General features: G+C 43.4%; 1 protein-coding gene across 2 annotated transcripts in view; it reads right to left on the bottom strand.

Annotated features, from left to right (window-relative positions):
• Nucleotides 1-19,679, bottom strand: part of MATN4 (matrilin 4) — a 100,458-nt gene that overhangs the window by 40,180 nt on the left and 40,599 nt on the right. For both annotated transcript variants that reach the window (XM_075572591.1, XM_075572592.1), the window contains exons 3-6: nucleotides 16,756-17,325; nucleotides 14,656-14,778; nucleotides 12,006-12,128; nucleotides 5,758-5,880 (exon numbers count right to left, since the gene is read on the bottom strand). In XM_075572591.1, coding sequence (XP_075428706.1) covers nucleotides 5,758-5,880; nucleotides 12,006-12,128; nucleotides 14,656-14,778; nucleotides 16,756-17,325 — 939 coding nt within the window. The remainder of the gene's footprint in view (nucleotides 1-5,757; nucleotides 5,881-12,005; nucleotides 12,129-14,655; nucleotides 14,779-16,755; nucleotides 17,326-19,679) is intronic.

Raw genomic sequence — 19,679 nt, 5'->3', positions numbered from 1 at the left:
TCATATGCACCGCGCCTCCGCGAACTCCGCGCCAGTTGCAACATGGCCGCCGGTACTCCTGGGGCTACACTGCGCATGCACTACTTCCCATGCATGCTCTAACGCACGCAAAATGGCAGCGCCCTGGCACTGATGTCGCCGGGAGCCCCTGAAATTGCCTGATATGGTGCAGGTGAGGAGGGCCAGAGGGGACCCTGCTACATATATATATTATATATATATATATAATATATATATATATATATATATATCTTAATATATAAAATCAAAACGTTAGTGCTATCTGCAGTGAATCTGATTGGTCCTCAGCCTCTGGCCAATCAGATTGGTGGGTCTGACGTCACCCAACTGCCACTGTCTTCCCCCTCGGCCACACACACACACACACACACACACATACACACACACACACACACACACACACACACACACACACACACACACACACACACACACACACACACACACACACACACACACTCTTTGTCCTCTCCCCCATCACACTCACTCACCTCCCTCTCCGGTGCTCACTCACCTCCCTCTCCGGCGCTCACTCACCTCCCTCCATGGCGCTCACTCACCTCCTTCTCCGGCGCTCACTCACCTCCCTCTCCGGCGCTCACTCACCTCCCTCCCCGGTGCTCCACTCACCTCCCTCCCCGGCGCTCCACTCACCTCCCTCCCTGGCGCTCCACTAACCTCCCTCCTCGGCGCTCCACTCACCTCCCTCCCCGGCGCTTAGTCACCTCCGTCCCCGGTGCTCCACTCACCTCCCTCCACGGCACTCCACTCACCTCCCTTCGCGGCGGGGGAACAAGCATTGGCCAGGCAGGCTGCAGCTGCCTCACGACGCCGAGTGCCTAAGATGGCGGCGCCCGGAAGGATCCCCTTCCTCTCTCGCGGCGCCGAGTGCCTTAAATGGCGGCGCCTGGAAGTAGAGGTAGGTGTGTGTGTGTGTGTGTGTGTCGCTCTCCCACTTCCCCCCACCCCCCAGAGCACGCTCTCTACGGCTCAACATCCCCAAGGAGCAGGAGGAGGGCGGCAGGGAGTTGCGGCCGTGCAATTCCTCCTTTGTGCCACCGGGAGTCGGCGGAGGCCACGAGGGGGGAGAGAACCAGTGGCAGTCCGAGGAGCGCGGCATGCTGCCAGGTGAGGAAATGCAGGGGGAGGAATCCATGCCTTTGACGCCCCCCCTGCCTTTGATGCCCCCCTGCCTTTGACGCCCCCCCCTGCCTTTGACGCCCCCCCCTGCCTTTGACGCCCCCCCCTGCCTTTGACACCCCCCCTGGCTTTGATGCCCCCCCTGCCTTTGACGCCCCCTTGCCTTTGACGCACCCCCCCTGCTTTTGACGCACCCCCTGCTTTTGACGCACCCCCCTGCTTTTGACGCACCCCCCGCCTTTGATGCCCCCCCTGCCTTTGATGCTGCACCCCCCTGCCTTTGACGCCGCCCCCCTCTTCCTTTGACGCCCCCCCTGCCTTTCACGCCCCCCCTGCCTTTCACGCCCCCCCTGCCTTTCACGCCCCCCTGCCTTTCACACCCGCCCCCCTGCCTTTCACGACCCCCGTCCCCCCCTATCTTTCACGCCACCGTTCCCCCCTCCCTGCCTCCGGGCAACATATCGTGTGTGGAGGAAATTGTCACATTTAGTTATGCCCTGATAGGTTTGGGTTATTATTCTGTCCTCCTCCTGTGCAGTAATACCTGGTTAGGACAGGTTTGACAGGAGTAATCATGGGTTTTCCCCACTCACTGCAGTTCAGTGAGTCAGAGAAGGTAGGCACTCAGGCCTTGTGTCCAATCAGAGAAAAAGGGGTGTGTCTCCCTGGATCTGTACTAATTGAACTGCATTTCCTGATTTGGCACTTCCTCTCCCTTCTTGAGAGAGGATAGTCTACCCAAGTTGAGTGGGTAGACTACCCAACCAAGCTGTCAGGGCTCTGGCAGGCTTGAGGCCCTCCCCCTGGGAGAGGTGGGAGACTATTCCCCTTACTCCACCAGGGGGTAAGGGAAGAGCACGGAGAGCTTCTAGGGCCCTTGCTAGGCGTGTTTGTCCAGGGACATCCTTTGGTGACGTCCTGCTGATGTACTGCTAAGCACCAGGCTGTAAGATGGGCAGTCTGCCAATTGAAGGTGTAATAAAGTCTTTTACTGATTCACTATACTTCTCGCCTGAGACTGGAATCTATCAGGGAGAAGCTGGAGAGAGAGATTCTCATGCAGAGGTTCCTCCCCACCCTGTGGGCGGCACGAGATGGAGGCGCTGCACCAGTTGTAAGTAGAATTCAGTGTTGACCCCAAAAGCCTGTCCTGTTCTTCCCAAATGCAACGCGGGAGACTCGGGGCCCCCTGTTACCAGCAGGTTTGCACCACACTAAGACATGTAGCCAGAGCAGTATTTCCCCTAGGAGACCCTATGTGAGATTGGTAGGGGGAAAGAGGGCTACAGTTAATTACAACAACAACATTGAAAATGAAAGAATGCTAGTTTGTGATTTTGCTGCCAATACATTGAGCAGAAAAAAAAGATTCTGCATGAGTTTTGCCGTCGGTAAATTCCAGCATTTAGCAAAGCAAAACTCATTAGTTCGACTGGAAAAAAAGTCCAAACGGGAATCTAAACATTTGTCTCTGCTGCCTAACACGTGACAAAGCAGCAGGAAATACCAGGCATTTAGACCACACTGTGTGAATTAGGTTTTTTTTATTTGGAAAATTGAAACTGAGGATACAAACATTTGTTTTACGTTCTCTCTTCTGATTAGGTCTTTCTTTCTCCCTTCTTCTCTCTCTCTTCTCCCCCTCCTCTCCCTCTAGATGTTTCCTGTTCTATGCCGGACTCTTTCTTTAGAGATAATTGTTCTTGACAGACTGCATTTGACTCCTGTACCACCTCCAGTTTGAAATAAAGTCTGTATTTTCTATTAGTAGCGTTTCCCACACTATAGTGTTAAGTCTCCTGGCTGCAAAACTGGAGCAATAAAATTGCACCAGATTTATTAAACAATAAATTCCCAGAGCTGTAATCCACAGGGTGGGTTGGGTTATGCTTGTGGAGAGATTTTCCGCCATTTTAAATCTTTCAATTAAAAGGTTCTACAAGACTTGGGACCCATGGATTTATAAGTAAGAGTGGCAGTCTATGATACCTGTATAGTAGGTCATAATGTGCGGGGTAACAGTGCTACAGCTAAATCGCTGCTAGTATTCACATTTCTTAAGAGAATCCTCAATGTATTATATGCACTAACTGGTCATTGATTGGAGATTTGTAGGTGGGTGGAGTATCCCATTCCCCTTCAAACCCTTCTTCCCCGCCCAGGGTTGCCCCCATTCCAGGTTTTATCCAGAGACTACGGGTTTTGAGCACATAACTACGAGTTTACCTAGTAAACCTCTGGGTGGGGGGCGTTTGGCAGCGGCGTCCTCCAGGCATCTTCCCATGCAAGTAACTCCTGTCAATACGGTGGCGCAGCGTCAAATGGCGCTATGTTGCCATGACAATGGGACGCTACTTGACGTCGCATTGACAAGACAACATGATGCTTCGGCACCATAAGGTGTCCTGTTGTTATGGCAACTTGATGCCGCGTGCTGGCATGACGTCACTTAGTGTCACTTTGTCGTGGCAACGTGGCACCATGTGATGCCGTGCGGCCATATTGACGAGTTGCAGCGGGAGATGCTGGGATGATGTTGGAACGATGCCAGAGGATGCCAGAGAGATGCTGCCGCCGAAGTTAAGCGCGAAATTTAAAAATGTCTCTGGGTTGGCCTTCTGTAGAAGGTGGCAACCCTGCCCCATCCCTTTTTTTTTTACTTTCTGTGTCCCTTCCTTCAAAATGTTCAGAAAAAATGTGAGTGATAAAAAAAAAAAAATAATAATAATAATAATAAGGTGCCTTAGGACAAAGTGTGATTTTCTGCCTTGATAAAGATGGTGCCATTTTGTCACCGTTGTGCTCCCGTTATACTTAATACATTTGGGGTTATTCTTTATAGGCCCCTGATCGGCACTATTGTGCGTTAATGCATAACCCCCATGTCCCCTAATATTGTAAACAGGCCTTATATTGGGTTACAACTCTAAAGTTAAAGCTAATTTCATATATCACATGGGTTTAAAAATGGTGGCTCTAATTACAGTATAATGCGGAAGTAGTGTAATTATGCTATATGCCACAGGTTAGCTTCAAACATTATAAGTAATAAATAAAGCACAGTGCTGACTCCAGTGCATTTTAAGGATGTAAGGACAGAGGGATGCTATGACCGAGTGTTACAATTAGGAAACGGTAATGTAAAATCCTTTTATTTTCCCATCCCATTAAAAAATTACTCTTATAAAACGTTCTTTTGTGTTCAGTTTTCCTGCATTGAGAGATATGGAGTAAGAGTTCCAAAGATTACTTAATAAGCACAAAATAATACTTTTGGATCATCGATCGGGTATAATCTTGGTTTACTGAGATGGCAGGTTACAAAGTATAATGTTAATTGCGATGTCTATATAGGGAATAGTGGTGTGAGTTTGTTAGTCTCTGTTATGTGATGTTATCTGTGGACTGTTTTATCTCCCACAAACAATACAACAACTTTATTTAATATAGTGATTTTATCCCTGTGGGGGAGATTACAATATAGCACACAGGGAAAAACATAGTAAACAAAGAAGGATGGGGAGTCGTGTTGGTCCTTTCTTCCATGTAGTAACAAAGGAGGGAGAGGGAGTAGAGGTTAGACACCTTTTATGGGACCAACAAGTTGTTGAAATGTTACAAGAATTTGAACCTCTCAGGGTCCATCAGCATGTAACATTTCAACTAATTGTTGGACCCATAAAAAGTAACATACCACCCACTCCTTCTCCCTCCTTAGTTACTACATGGAAATACATAGAAATGTACATGCACAGTTGAACTTACAACATGTTTTGAGGTAAAGGAGAGATAAAATGACTTGCTGGCTATCTGGACAAGCTCCTCACCCCTACCACACGCAACTCTTATCACCTGAGATCTGACTCCAAAAGACCCTGTTCACGGTCCCAAGGTTCAACATAGAATCCGGCCACTGCTCCTCCTCTTACCGAGCACCCCACAACTGGAACAATCAGCTGTGTGACAATCTTGTCTGTAACTTTTACACCCATAACATATACAGTACTGTATTATCTCTAACTGTCCATGTTTTTTTGGGAACACTGAAATAGTTTATTTTGAAAAACACCACATTGTGAGCACATTCACACGTCTCAGACAGGCCTGCAACCCTTCCCTTCCCCATTATCTCTTACCATATAGTGCTTCCACTGCAGCCAGGGATTCTGGGTAATGCCATGCAAATGAGCCCTCACTCAGGCATGTCACCTTTTGCTTCCGGTCTGTTTCACAGTGGATCCCTATAATCTTACGCCTGCCTGCGGAAGCTTTGTGGGCCCCCTCGGACAGGTGAATGTGCTCAGAATTACAAGTGGTATTTGTATTTGCTTTATTTATTTATTTATTTGTACTCACTATAACTTACTTTCCGTCTCCATTGTGAAAGAAATGATAATGCTGGATTTGACCCAATGCTTACATGCAGCAACAGCATAATAACTTGGAGTGGAAGTTATTTCAAACTGTGTTGCCTGTAGATGATTGTGCTGTTCTTGGAATACTTGGATGTTACAGGAGCAGAGTTTTTGTTCTGCACATGCAGAAGGATATCTGTTAGAGTGACTGGTTTTACTCTGCAGGCCGGGTCCTACTTACCCAGGCATGTTTTCCCCCCACTTTGTAGAGTGTATCCTTCATTGCAGCGACAATAATATCCGTTGAGAATCCCCACACATTCATGCTGGCAGCTGTGGTTTCCGTATGAGCAATAATCAATCACTAGAAATGAATACACAAACATGGTGAATATGCAGTACACAGCAGTATAAACCTCGCCACTATGTTAAATCCTAGAGCAGCGGTGGCCAACTCCAGTCCCTCAAGGGCCACCAACAATTCAGGGTATCCCTACGTCAGCACAGGTGGCTCAATCAGTGACTGGAGTTGGCCACATGCCCTGGAATATAAGAGATGGTATAATAAGACCCGGTAGCAGAATCCCGATGCCTTCCTTATCGCATTGTACTTTGAGGTACTGCACAGTACAAATCCACAGAGCTCTGTTGTTAACTTAAAGAGAGTTTAACTTAAGTAAACGCATCATTAAGTGCTAAAGCAGATTTTCAAAGCTCACTAACGATGCGCTAAGTGCTGTTTTCAGATGCAACGCACCCTGTATGTACAGTATGTATGTATGTGTATCTTTATTTATATTGCGCCATCCAGGTACAAAGCGCTTTACAATACACGTGACATAATATTATAACACAATGTGAATAAGCACTTCAGACAAAACAATAGGAAAAGGAGTCCCTGCCCTTAAGAGTTTACAATCTGTCAGGGGTGCGCAAACTGGGGGTCGTAAGAGATGTTCCAGGGGGGCGCAGCGGTTACAGAGGTCCCGCGCTCTCCCCATGGCTTTTAAATGAAATGCCAGGGGACAGCGCGAGTCCTCTGTAAGTACTCCTACTTTGATTCAGGCGGCTTGGTGGTGTCTTCGGCGACACGTCGCCACGGTAACCTGGCGTCAGATGACGCCACAGGGGGCAACGTGCAGGGCTGGAGCCGAGCAGGGGGGGGGACACGAGCAGGGAAGGAGAGCAGACAGGGGGGCGCAGGGGAAAACTTTGCGCACCCCTGATCTAAATGGTGAGGAGAACTTACAGAGACAGTAGGAGGGAATTCTCGTAAGTGCGTCTGCAGGGGGCCAAGTTCAGTGCATGAGGTGTATAGTACCAGCCAGCAGAGCTACACATATGCTTCGTTAAAGAGATGTGTTTTAAGACAAACCTAAATGTGGAAAGTGAGGGTGCCAGTCTGATATTAAGGGGAAGGATACTCCAAAAATGTGGGGCAGTAAATGAGAGAGGTTTTAGGCAGGAACAGGAGTCGAGCAGGTATATAGTGAGAAATTAAGCCTGAGATGTAAGGAGGGGCAGAAGAGTTTATAGCCTTAAAAGACTGGAGGAGAATTTTGTAAGGAATTTCAGCAGGAGACGCTCAGACAGATTTAGGAGAGAGTAAAGTGATTCCAGCTGCAGCGTTTAGGATAGATTGTAGGGGAGACAGCTGAGAGGTAGGAAGGCCAGACAGCAGGAGGTTACAGTAGTCGAGACGGGAGACAATGAGGTCCTGCGTTAAAGCTTTTGCATTAGAGCGACAGAGGAAAGGGCGTATCTTTGTAATATTGTGGAGGAAAAAAACGACAGCTTTTAGCTACATTGCAAATCTGAGAGGAGAATGTGAGGGAGTCAAATGTGACCCCCAGTCAGCATGCTTGTGATACCGGGTGATTGATAATGCAGGGATTTAACGATGACAGAGAAGTGGTATTCTTTTTGTGCACAGGTGTGTTTGGGAATATCTACATATCTATGTATCCTTCTCCCGCAAAACCCACATTTCGGCATCTGGAGGGAGCTAATGCCACCTTTAGGTAAGACGGGCCTAACGCGAGTCATGTTATTTGACGCGAACGCAAGGCAGTGCTAGCGTAACATGCTTATGTGATCACTAACAGCTGTTGTTTTTGCATATAATTAGCTTTGTGGATTTGACTTCACCTCAGGGAACATAACATCCATTCCTGATTTTGATAACAGTATGTTATAAGCCTTGTGGATCTGGCCTTAAGCGCGTACAGTGTTATATTACCTAGTACTTAGACATTTCTCCTGAAAGAAATCAGTGTAGTGAAAGGTCATGACCTGGTTTTTTTAAACAGGTTAATAGAGCGCTAATGTGACCAGCATAGAAATTCTTCACAGATTAGATCTTGTTTAGACAAATCTTTTATGTTGTATGGAAATGAAATAACGTAATAGATTTTATGTATGAACTTTCATCGGAAATCTAAAAAAGAGGCTTTATGGTCTTGAGAGATTTTAGTGGCTTGGTATTAAAGGATTTTGTTGCAAAAATGACACACACGAGTAACAGTCTCGGAGCACCAATTTGTTCTCGGTACGGGGTGGAGTTAATGTCATCGTTTGGAAGTTATCATCGGTGCATATGATATGTATAAATACATTTCAAGCAAGCGACAAATGTAAGTAGACACAAATAACTCAATGCATTCATGTGTAAAAACAATGGCACGCACCATGCAGTACAAAGAATAAGAAACGCGTCAAATGTAAGAACATGAATATAGACATAATAATGATTTTAGGTGAGAAATCAGTTTTATGATGTGAGGAACCCTTTTAATTCATTTTTTCATAGTCCCCGTTAATGGTTCCCAACTCCAGTCCTCCAGAAACCCAACAGGTCCAGTTTTAAAGCGGCAATTTTTTTGTTGGGATATATATATATATATTTTTTACATAGGATTGAAGCAGGGGGTCTCTGGAGCTGAACCCCAGTTATTTCAGCTGAAGGGCTCTCCTGATTCTGGAGATACTTACCTCCGTAGAGGTTGCTCGGCTAGCAGTTTCAAAGCTCCCGCGCCCTGCCGGCCAATAGGAAGCCGTGACGTCATCTGGTGCGGTTTCCAATTGGCCCATGTGACGCGGGAGCTTTGCATTTTATCGCCCAGCTGGAGCTGTAACCCTATGCGAAGGTCTGTATCTCCAGAAGCAGGGGATCCCCGGAGCTCAAATTAATGGGGTTCAGCTCTGTAGACCCCCTGCTTCAATCCTATGTAAAAACAAAAAAAACAAATCGCCCCTTTAAGGATATCCCTGCTTTAACACAGGTGTCTCAGTCATTTTGACTGAACCAGCTGTGCTGAAGCAGGGATAGCCTTGAGGCCAGAAGTTAGGAACCACTGTTCTAAAATATCTACAGTATGAAGAACTGTCATAGTGGTCTAATAAAATGGGCTTTAACCTACCAAAAATGTAATTGTCCGTAACCAACTAATAACTGTGTATTGGAAAGAATAATGAACCTACTGTATGCTACGCATCAGACATGAAGGTTAGCATAAAAGGGATTACATGTAAATGTGAGTAAAGGTGTGCTAACCTGGCACCCTCCTGTGAATCTGGGCCATGGGTTGGGTAGAAGATAAGGATTTTAGAAGACATGAAAGCCTTAAGTACTACAGTATATGAGTAACAGGGCACTGCAAACTTCTTTATACTGATAGGCACAATAATCTTTTCTTGTACATCCAAAGGATTCCCTGAATACATTCGCTGGAAATACTAGTACATAACTGTACAGTATGTCAGGAAAGACAGCAATAACCATGCAACCATATTTAATATCTTGGAAACTCTGTAACGATTGAGTATTACAGTACTTACAATATGAACCATTACATGTATTTCGTATACATTTGAGTGTATGATTTTGACAATTGTTACATTGACTGCAAAGCACCGTTCAAATATCAGACAACGTTGCGTTGAGCATAGACCAATACTGGGTGGATAACTCTGTAGCACTGAGTCGTGGTGTTTGCGCTACAAATCCCCCTTTTTCATGGAACAATACTGATTGCTGTTTCTCTCAACTTTATTGTTTCTTACTTTATGATCTTGGTGGGACAACTTGGGGTCTATTTAGCAAAGTCTCTTGGCTGCAAATCTGGGACACAAAAATTGCCCCAAATTTATCAATAAAATGAATCCCATTGTAGACCTTGATTAACAGGACATCTTGGAGTAGACCCATCTCACTAATAAATGTGTCTTATGCCCCAAATTTCATACATGCATCCCTTACATGGAAAGGATTCAGGAAAAAAGGATTCTCACTTACGTGCTCCAGTGATGTTAGCATCTTCGTGATATACAAAGCACACTCGTATGGAGATGTTGCAACAACAGTAAATATGTAAATATCAAAATTTAAGCTCCATGGTTTTCAACCTTTTCATGGTTAAGGAACATTATAATTATATTGTGAAATTCTGTGGAACCCCAACCTTCTCTATTTGCGCATCTGAGATCACATGCATTGTAAGCAACTCCAACCCTCTCTAATAGCGCGTCTGAGATCAGATGCATTGTAAGGTACCCCAATCTTCTCTAATGGGGCACCTGAGATCAGATGCATTGTAAGGTACCCCAATCTTCTCTAATAGGGCATCTGAGATCAGATGCATTGTAAGGTACCCCAACCCTCTCTAATAGCGCATCTGAGATCACATGCATTGTAAGGAACTCCAACCCTCTCTAATAGCGCATCTGAGATTACATGCATTGTAAGGAACTCCAACCCTCTCTAATAGCGCATCTGAGATCAGATGCATTGTAAGGTACCCCAATCTTCTCTAATAGGGCATCTGAGATCAGATGCATTGTAAGGTACCCCAATCTTCTCTAATAGGGCGTCTGAGATCAGATGCATTGTAAGGTACCCCAATCTAATCTAATAGCGTGTTCGAGATCAGATGCATTGTAAGAAATCCCAACCCTCTCTAATAGCGCAATGAATCGGGGTATGTAGAGAAATGGGTGCTCCAGAGAGGGTGGGACTCTCATGCACAAATGTCCGTAATGCAAACCACAGGGCTGCGGGACCAAATTAACTATGGAGTGGGTATATGGGAAAATGTGATATGTGAGTGACCACTAAACTGGCAACCAGCAAATCTCCTGAAGGGAACAGACAATGATGAAGAAAAACACCTTGACGTAACCTCATTGGAGACAAATAAATACTAATAGTAAATATATAAATGATCATCATTTGGTAAATCACAAAGTAGATCTTACCCACTCCATCTGTCCTCAAGTGTCCTGGGAAATGAATCTAAGCGGCGTGCAAACTGTAGAGATGATAATCCAGAGGAAAAAAAGAGAGAAAAACAGTGCACTGCCAGGGAGCCAGGTGGTGAGAAAAATAAGCTTCTATTTATTCAGAGGAAAAACACATCATCACCCTAGTGGTGAAAATAAGTCCCTCCTACGCGTTTCGTTATACTCCTTGATAAAGGACACCTAGTGTCCGAAACGCGTAGGATGGACTTGTTTTCACCCCTAGGGTGATGTTGTGTTTTTGCTCTGAATAAATAGAAGCTTATTTTTCTCACCACCTGGCTCCTTGGCTGTGCACTGTTTTTCTCTCTTTTTTCCTCTCTAATAGCGCATCTGAGATCAGATGCATTGTAAGGAACCCCAACCCTCTCTAATAGCGCGTCTGAGATCAGATGCATTGTAAGGAACCCCAACCCTCTCTAATAGCGTGTTGGAGATCAGATGCATTGTAAGGAACCCAACCCTCTCTAATAGCGCGTCTGAGATCAGATGCATTGTAAATTCTTCTGTATTTGGTACAATTTCCAAAGGACATGAAAATTGCACGAAATCCTTTATGGATTCCCCAGGGAACCAAGGCTTCCTAGAACCCCGGTTGAAAAACACTGAGTTAGCTATTAACAGATTGTGTGGAGAACACTTCAGCTGTCCTATGAGTGTAGTAATACTAAGCAAATTCCTTACTGCTACAAGCAATAATACTACAGTATCTGGTGTAATTGCTTCCTATGCTTTATCCATCATTCATGAATTTCCTTCTTTTCCCTTCTATTTTCCTATTCATTATATCATTCTTTGTTTTTTATGCTGTGCTGTAGAACCTGCAATGTTATTAGTGTGTTCTCTCCCTGAATTCCTTGGGATGTTTAGCAAATAAAAATAACACTTCTGGATACATTTGCATGTCTCAGACAGGTCTGTAACCCTGTCTTTCCCTATTATCGCTTAGCATACAGTGCTTCCACTGCAGCCAGGGATTCTGGGTAATCACATGCAAATGAGTCACTCTTGTGCATTTTAACATGGACCCCTATGAGTTTATTCCTGCCGTATTACACAGTTACTCAGCACAGCCAGGGTTAAACAGTGATGTTGTGATGGACATCCACACGTATATCTGAGGAAGAATGCATACAGTACATTCAGTTTACATAAGACACACATTCAAGAGGCAAAGGACATATCTGAACTTACTTGTGCAAGTCTTTTTATCATTGTTTAGTTGGAAACCTGTACGACAGGCACAAGAATATGAGCCAGGGGAACTAACACAGAGTTGTTCACAGCCATGATTTCCTCCAGAACAGATGTCAATTACTGGAAATTTGAAATAAAAAACATACTCCGTTTTAGATAGTTGTATCTATTTTACAGCAGCAATTAAACAGCAGAATTCATACTGTGCCTTGCGGTTATAACCCTTGGACGTGAAACCGGGATGCTAATAAATTATACATAAATAACTGATAAATACATACATTATTGTGTGAAGCAACATAATACATTTGATATGTAATGTTAATTATTGTCATGCTCATGGGGTCAGTTAAATTAGAATATTGTTTTAATGTCAGATATTCACTAGTTCTTGCTGTAGAACTTTTGACCAGAGTCTGTCCAGAACGGCAAAGTACTTAAGGGTTCAGTCCCTTCTACAGTATGGCCAAAGTGTACTAATGGCAGTGACATGGTTAAGGGGTCCACAGCTCCTTGGACCGCAGTGTAGTAATGGAAGACATGTTTTAGGCGTCAGTCCCTGCTAGGGCCAATGTGTACTAATGGCATTGACATGTTTAAGGGGTCACATTTGGTGATTGAGGTTTTTTTTTAACTGAAAGCTGAAATGTAAGTATTTGTAAGTAGTGATTGAAGGAGCAGGTCCCCGTGCTTGTTTTAGTTAGCCCCAACCCTTTTTTCCCCATGGGTGGGAAGGGGGTCTCTGGAGCTTAACAAAGTTTATTTCAGCTGCAAGGACTGCCTGGTTGTCGACATACTTATTAAGGAAGCTGCGACCGGGAGTGTCGCCTCCAGGGTAAACTAAATAGCATTTAAATCTCCCGCGTTACGCGGGCCAATTGGAAGCTGCGATATCATCCGTCACGGCTTTCTATTGGTTCGTGTGACGCAGGAATGAAATACCAGGAAGAAAGCGATGGCACCTTTCCCAGTATGTATCTCAGCAACCTGTGGGTTCCCGGAGCTAACATTAACGGTGGACTCCCTGCTTCCTATATATGTTTTAAAAAAAGGGGCGCAAGGCGAAAATTGCTCCATCAAGTGAGTTTGTACTCGGAGCTGAGACTTGGGAGCCGTTTTATTTCTTCTGGCTGCTCCCTTTTGCCTGATGCCACAGTGTGTTCAACATGAGTTTGTGCAGGCAGAGCCCCCTCTATCCCATTTCCCTAATCTTTATTGACTCGATGACAAGGACAAGGTGAGCTATGAGTAATGAGAACTCTCGACGTGACTGGCATGTTCCCATTCAGAGTACCGTAAGAAATTACATTCGTAATTAATGTCCTCAAAAAGGTGAAAACGGTCACATCTTTGCTATTTGCGCTGCCAGCTTTGTTGCGGGAAGGTGATTAGATGGTTACATTATTTACAAACTGTTCTTTTCTTGTTGGCTACATTGGATTACACATTTAACAGCATACGATACCTGAAGGTAAGATATTAACAAGATCAATAGTATCTACTTTGTCTTTAAATATTACCTACCAATTATAAGGGGTACTAGTGGAGGGGGAACACAATAGACAAGGAGTTAGAGAAACCCAAGAAATGATCATTGGTTACAAATATACCTTATTGCTAAAGAGTGGAAATCTTGAATTCAGGTCAATGAAACACAGAGACAGAATATATCCTCAAATGTAATGTAATAGCAATTAATGAAGAAGAAATATAACAAGGGTTTGTCATATCTGATGACTTGCAAGTATTTCAACAGTGCAGTAAATGAGTCGGGGTGAGCCAGTCTGGAGTTTGTCAACGGTTTTTCTCAGTATCCTATTGCAGTTTTGCTGTGTTAAATGAGATAATATATATACTGTATGTATGTTTGGATTTACAATGGACAGTACTTCTGAATGTGAAATGTGTGGTCCTTCTAGGCAAATGTATGGTCCTTTTAAGAAAAGCAAGAGAGAAAAGACTCTCACAGACTCTTTATGAGCAGTAAATCTTGTAAACTTTCCATAACATGGGCTGTCAAACAGGCTGTAGGCACCATTGCTGGCATTCAGTGTTGTTTAAAGAGTGAATTCCCTAGTTAAATGGCACTTCGACATAAAACTCCAAGGGAACCATCATTAATATTTCAGGCAGCCTTGTATGGATGAATGTTTTCAATTGAAGCACCAGTATCCCTTAGCAAGATAGCGGTAATAAAATGAAAGACCGTCTTAGTAAACTCAAAACCCAAACCCACTGCACTATATATTTATGTGTCAATTGTAGTGCTACTGGGAAAATGACCTCAAGTAAGGCATCCCCTGCTGTGGGCTATATTATTGTTTTGTTTACTTTTTTGTCCATGCAGTGGAGGACATAGAAAGGACACAGGATAAAACTGGTAGTGTAGGACCTGCTGATAGGATTGGCCTTGACGTGGTTGCCAGCTTGACATGTTTTGGCAAAAAGATTGAACCAAATTACCCATAATTATGAGAAGAAAAACATATCGTGTAAGCTTAATTGTCATATTGGATGCGCATTGGGGCCTCTGTCTATTGTTGAAATAAATTGTAATCACTTAACAATGGAATGCTCCATAAAATGTTTGTTAATATATAATGGATGGTTTTAGCAATTTGGATATTTAGATTGTGTTGGTACTTACGAGAGCATGTTTTCCCATCTGCATTGAGTTTGTATCCAGGGTTACAGTCACAATAATAGGATCCAGGAACACTAACACAAGTATGTTGACACCCATGGTCCATTTCAGTGCACATGTCGACACCTGTAAAATAATTGTTCACATCAAAATAATTTTTTTGCGCTGGTTTCCTTACACAGGTGTGTGTTGAGCTATTATTTTAGGACAATAGGCAACTTGATTTTCTTGGCCTCTCTTGTATGCTAATCATGCTAACCTAAATATGATAATGGTGTAGGCAATAATGTTCAACACCCGAGCACTTGAAACTGCTAGGCACTAGAAGCAAAGGCATTTTAGAAACATAGCAAGCTGATGACATTTGTGCCTTGACATGGTGCAAAAATGTTTCCATGTACACCTGCATTAAATGTTTCTTGTTGTTTTTTTACATTTGAGACGACTTTAAGCATGGCAGATTTAATCAACTGAAAGAAATAGAACACATATTGTGGGCCAGATTTACTAAGCAGGGCTATGCAAAGCACTTTATGTCTCATTCAAGTAAATGGGCCATAACGAGGCTTCGGGCAGCAAAAGTTTTTTTATGGCGTAGCACCGTTTAGTGAATTTGGTCTGCAATTTGAGATATCCCATTGCAATTCCTCTCCTAAATCCTCTTCCAACTAATATGCTCTCTAATACCAGCATACTGGCATTATACTGTAGGATGGAGCGTGAAACCGACTCTAGCAAAACAGCTATTTTGATAGGAATAGTCGCAGTCTCTTAGAGAACAAAATGCTTGTACGAGCACAGAGAGATAATATATATATATCCGCCGACGGATCTTTCACCGAATGCGCTCCGCCGCTGGATACTGAGCTGCCGGCCGTCTCACCAGTAAGGTACATTAATTTAAGGGGTTTTAGTGGTTAGGGTAGGGGTTTAAGGATAGGGGTTTTAGGGTAAAGGGTTACGTTTTTAGGGTAGCGGATTAGGGTAAAGGGTTACATTTTTAGGGTAGCGGATTAGGGTAAAGGGTTACATTTTTAGGGTAGCGGATTAGGGTAAAGGGTTAAGATTTTTAGGGTAGGGGTTTAGGGTAAAAGGTTATGTTTTTAGGGTAGGGGTTTAGGGTAAAGGGTTACGTTTTTAGTGTAGGGGTTTAGGGTAAAGGGTTATGGTTTTATGGGTAGGGGTTTAGGGTAAGGGGTTATGGTTTTATGGGTAGGGGTTTACGGTAAGGGGTCAAGGATTTATGGGTATGGAGCAGAATTAGTATTAGAGGTTTTTAGGGTAAGGTTAGAGGATTACCTTGGCGGCGAAGTGGCCGGCGGTGAGATGTCCCTGGGAGCAATTTGGTCGCGGAAAAATGGCCGCAACCAAATATCCTAGACCGCCGGAAAACCCCTTATGTGTCATTCAAGTTATTTTACGGCATAGCATTGCTTAATAAGCAAGTGCCATAATCCCTGTGATATGATATTGTAGAGAAGGTGATACAAGAATCTTTAGTGTCTTATCAATGGCCAGAAATGATTATTATCTTTAGTAAACATTTAGGATGAATGGATAAACACAAATCTAGCTAATTAACTATTAGTTCAATATGTGATATGAGATTTCCTCAAACGGCTTTCTTGTTTTGATTATGCACTGGTAACCTTTAAAAAGTTATAAGAAATGTTACATATTTTACTTGAAGCAGCAATTGTCCAGATTTGTTTTATACTGACTCAATTGACAGCGTTTCCTGAGCACAACCAACTTGATCTTCCTTTCAAGACTCCCGTCTGTCCCATCCCCCCTTAGCCCCCTGTTTCAGCAAATATTTAAGGTTGTTGGGCCAAGCAAAAAAGTATGGTACCCGGTGACCCTCATAGCATCATTCTCTTTATCCATTGGTTTGACAAGCATTTTCCATCCTGAAAATGCCTGAACCAGCAAAGTTAACTACATGATAAACCAGATTTGTCTTCTGCGGTGAAGACTAGGGAGTTCAAACCTCCTGAGACTCACCAATTCTGGTGGGGTTTAAAGGAAAATAGAAATGTGATCAATAACGATTGCTGACTCAAAAAGTACTTTTGCAAAAGAGCTACGACTGTTCCAACTCACCACATAGTTTGTCTTGAAATTGGATCGCAAATTGCTGGATAAGATCAAATGACTCGACATGGAAAACGTGGTCATCTAGAGGTTGGGAGGCCATGGCCCGCAGTGAGTTTACATCGGCTCTTTGTACCCCAACAGCGTAGATTTCAATTCCAGCTTCACGAGCCTGAGCGGCTACTTCTGTCACTCGGTCTTGAGGTCTCCCATCGGTCACAATAATTGAGACTCTTGGAATCCTTTTTGACAATGGGCGAGCTCCTTCCTCGAGAGTAAATGCAACATTCATGGCATATTGTATACCAAGACCGGTCATAGTTCCTTGTGCCAGAGGAATGATGTCATTTATGGCCTTTTCCATGTCGGCGCTCTTAGAGAAAGACTTGAGGGAGAATACATTTTGCACTTGGCTAGAGTATTGAACCACTCCAACCCTAGTGGCATTAATGCCAATGTCAAGTGATTTAATAATATCAATCATAAACTTCCTCATAGTCTCAAACTCAAATGGTCTGACACTTCTTGAGCTGTCAATTATGAAGACCAGATCCATAGGACCCGTTTTACATTTTTGCGCTGTAAAAGAAAACAAAAACATATGTTCCATGTTTATTAAGCATGTTTTCATTTTTGATGATGTTTCCCATTGTTACTAACATTTCAAAATGCCGTTCAAGCAGAATTAAAAACACAATAGCTGCTAGCGTCACCAATAGAAAGCTGTGATGTCATTTCCCGGTGATATTGTAGCGTTCTATTGGCTGCTGCAGTAAGGCTGACCCCAACTGCTATATTGCTGGTCCTGGAAAAAAAAATGATGAGACACCAAAGAGGTTATATATTCATTCAACTGCGACAGTGCCAACTGGGGTTCTCTCTCACGGAGCTTCCATTGACTTCAATGGATTTCTATGGGATAGCACCCTGATCGGCACTATTGCAGTTTAATGAATAACCCCATAAGGCTCTTATTCAACATGCTGTGAAGCTTGTTCTCCATGGCAGGGAAACGCCTGACTTCCATCTATATTGAATTGGAACCTAAAATGGCAACTTCTCGACATCCTGGAACTGCAAGTTCTGTGGCTCAGCTCCGGGGCAGATAAGACTGAATAAAAAGAAAAACTCCCATCAGCATGGATTGCCGCGTCAACATTCCTCACCTTGCTGTCGAGACGATGATTTTTTACTAATGGAACAGAAACTGATCATTTATCGTTGCTCAAATATCAACATTCAACCACATCAGGAAAGAAAGTTAAAGGTGTATTGATGGACCACATTTTGGCAAACTATGATGTTTGCATTAAGCTCATGTGAAGGGATGGCAAACAAATGGGCTCTCTCTAAATAAGCTGGTGACTGTTTGAGGACATAGATCCTTTCCAACAGTGTCTCAAGACGGTAGAGCAAATCGCAACTCATATGCCTGGGAAAAGCTCTGTCTTTGTGAATCAGTTGGCAGGGAGATTACACTGCACCGCGGAGACCACCTTCTATGCTGCTTTAGCAGGATTTTGTTTGCTACTGCAGATAATGGAGCATTTATACTTGCAGAATATCTGGTATTATATTACTGTATCAAATGCGCATTCTAAAATGACACATTTAAAGAATTTCTGCCCTCAAAGTCCAACATATGTGAGTGATTAATTCAAATATATATATTTAAAAAAAGTGTTATTTAAAAGTGTAATATTGTGGTTTCTGGCTACTGAATTGTTATGTAGAAAATGCCTACTGCGAAATTGGCCCTTATTCTCTAAAGTGCAATGATTGGCGCTATCTCAGTTTATATAACAAGGCCCCTCAATGTCAGCCTTCTATAACCTTGCCTCACTTTACTCCCCTGTAATTCGAGTATATTTTTGGTGCTATTGTACAAATGTGTAGAAAAATAGAACATTTTAACCCCTAGGCTGCCCTTCTGATGTAGAGCAGGGGCGGTCAATTCCAGTCCTCAATGGCCCCCAACAGGTCGGGTTTTCAGGATATCCCTGCTTCAGCACAGGTGACTCAATCAGTGGCTCAATCAGTCGTTGACTGAGCTACTGATTGAGCCACCTGTGCTGAAGCAGGAATAGCCTGAAAACCTAACCAGGTGATGGCCCTTGAGGACTGGAGTTGCCCATCCCTGATACTACTTTTGCTTGTTTTCTAGGTGGAGATCACATCGGTAGTGAACATCATCTGAACAAATGTGGAGCCCTCTCCATCTCCATTCATGCCTCTTGCCACCGCATGATCGCTACCTTGGTCTTCCGGCAGTGAAAGGGTTAAATGGAGTGCCCGAGCATTAGGTCAAATAAATATATATATTTTTGAAAACTAACGTAAAGAAAGTGCAAATATAATTTTGTGTTGAAACATTGCTCCATTTTCTACATGCATTTGCTTCGAATGTAAGAAGGAGTTTTCTACGTGTGATGCAAATTGTGAGTCATAAAAGGTTACCCCTCTTCCGATGAAATGACCATATAACAGCAGTGACACACAGAGATGCAGAACACACCTCATTATAATCTGCACATTATGTAACACCTCCCTTCCTATTCACCCTACTGTACATCACAAGCTGGCACATACGGGGCAAAACGTGGACCATACGCCTTGGTTCCTTGATGCAGAGATGAAAATGATACAATTTGCGGCAATTTTGCACCAAATGGGTCTTGATCATTGACCCCTAAATGGACAAATTAAGAGAAGTTGAGAAAGTAGACCGCTTACCAAGTTTGAATGGAAACTAGTAATATGGGATCTATGAGCCCCTATTAAATTTCATAATGAGGTTAATGCACAGTTAACTATTCATTACCTTCCAGTTGTGTAAGTTAATGCATTTTAAAGAATGTGTTTTCCTGCTTCTCACTATATTGAACAGGGGACAGCATTTGTTTTTTTCCATAGTTTTGCAACCACTAATGTAA

This window comes from Ascaphus truei, chromosome 15 (genome assembly GCF_040206685.1).
Source record: "Ascaphus truei isolate aAscTru1 chromosome 15, aAscTru1.hap1, whole genome shotgun sequence".
Taxonomy (NCBI): Eukaryota; Metazoa; Chordata; class Amphibia; order Anura; family Ascaphidae; genus Ascaphus; species Ascaphus truei.
Note: the sequence above shows the minus strand (reverse complement) of the source record. Positions and strands in the feature narration are given on the sequence as shown.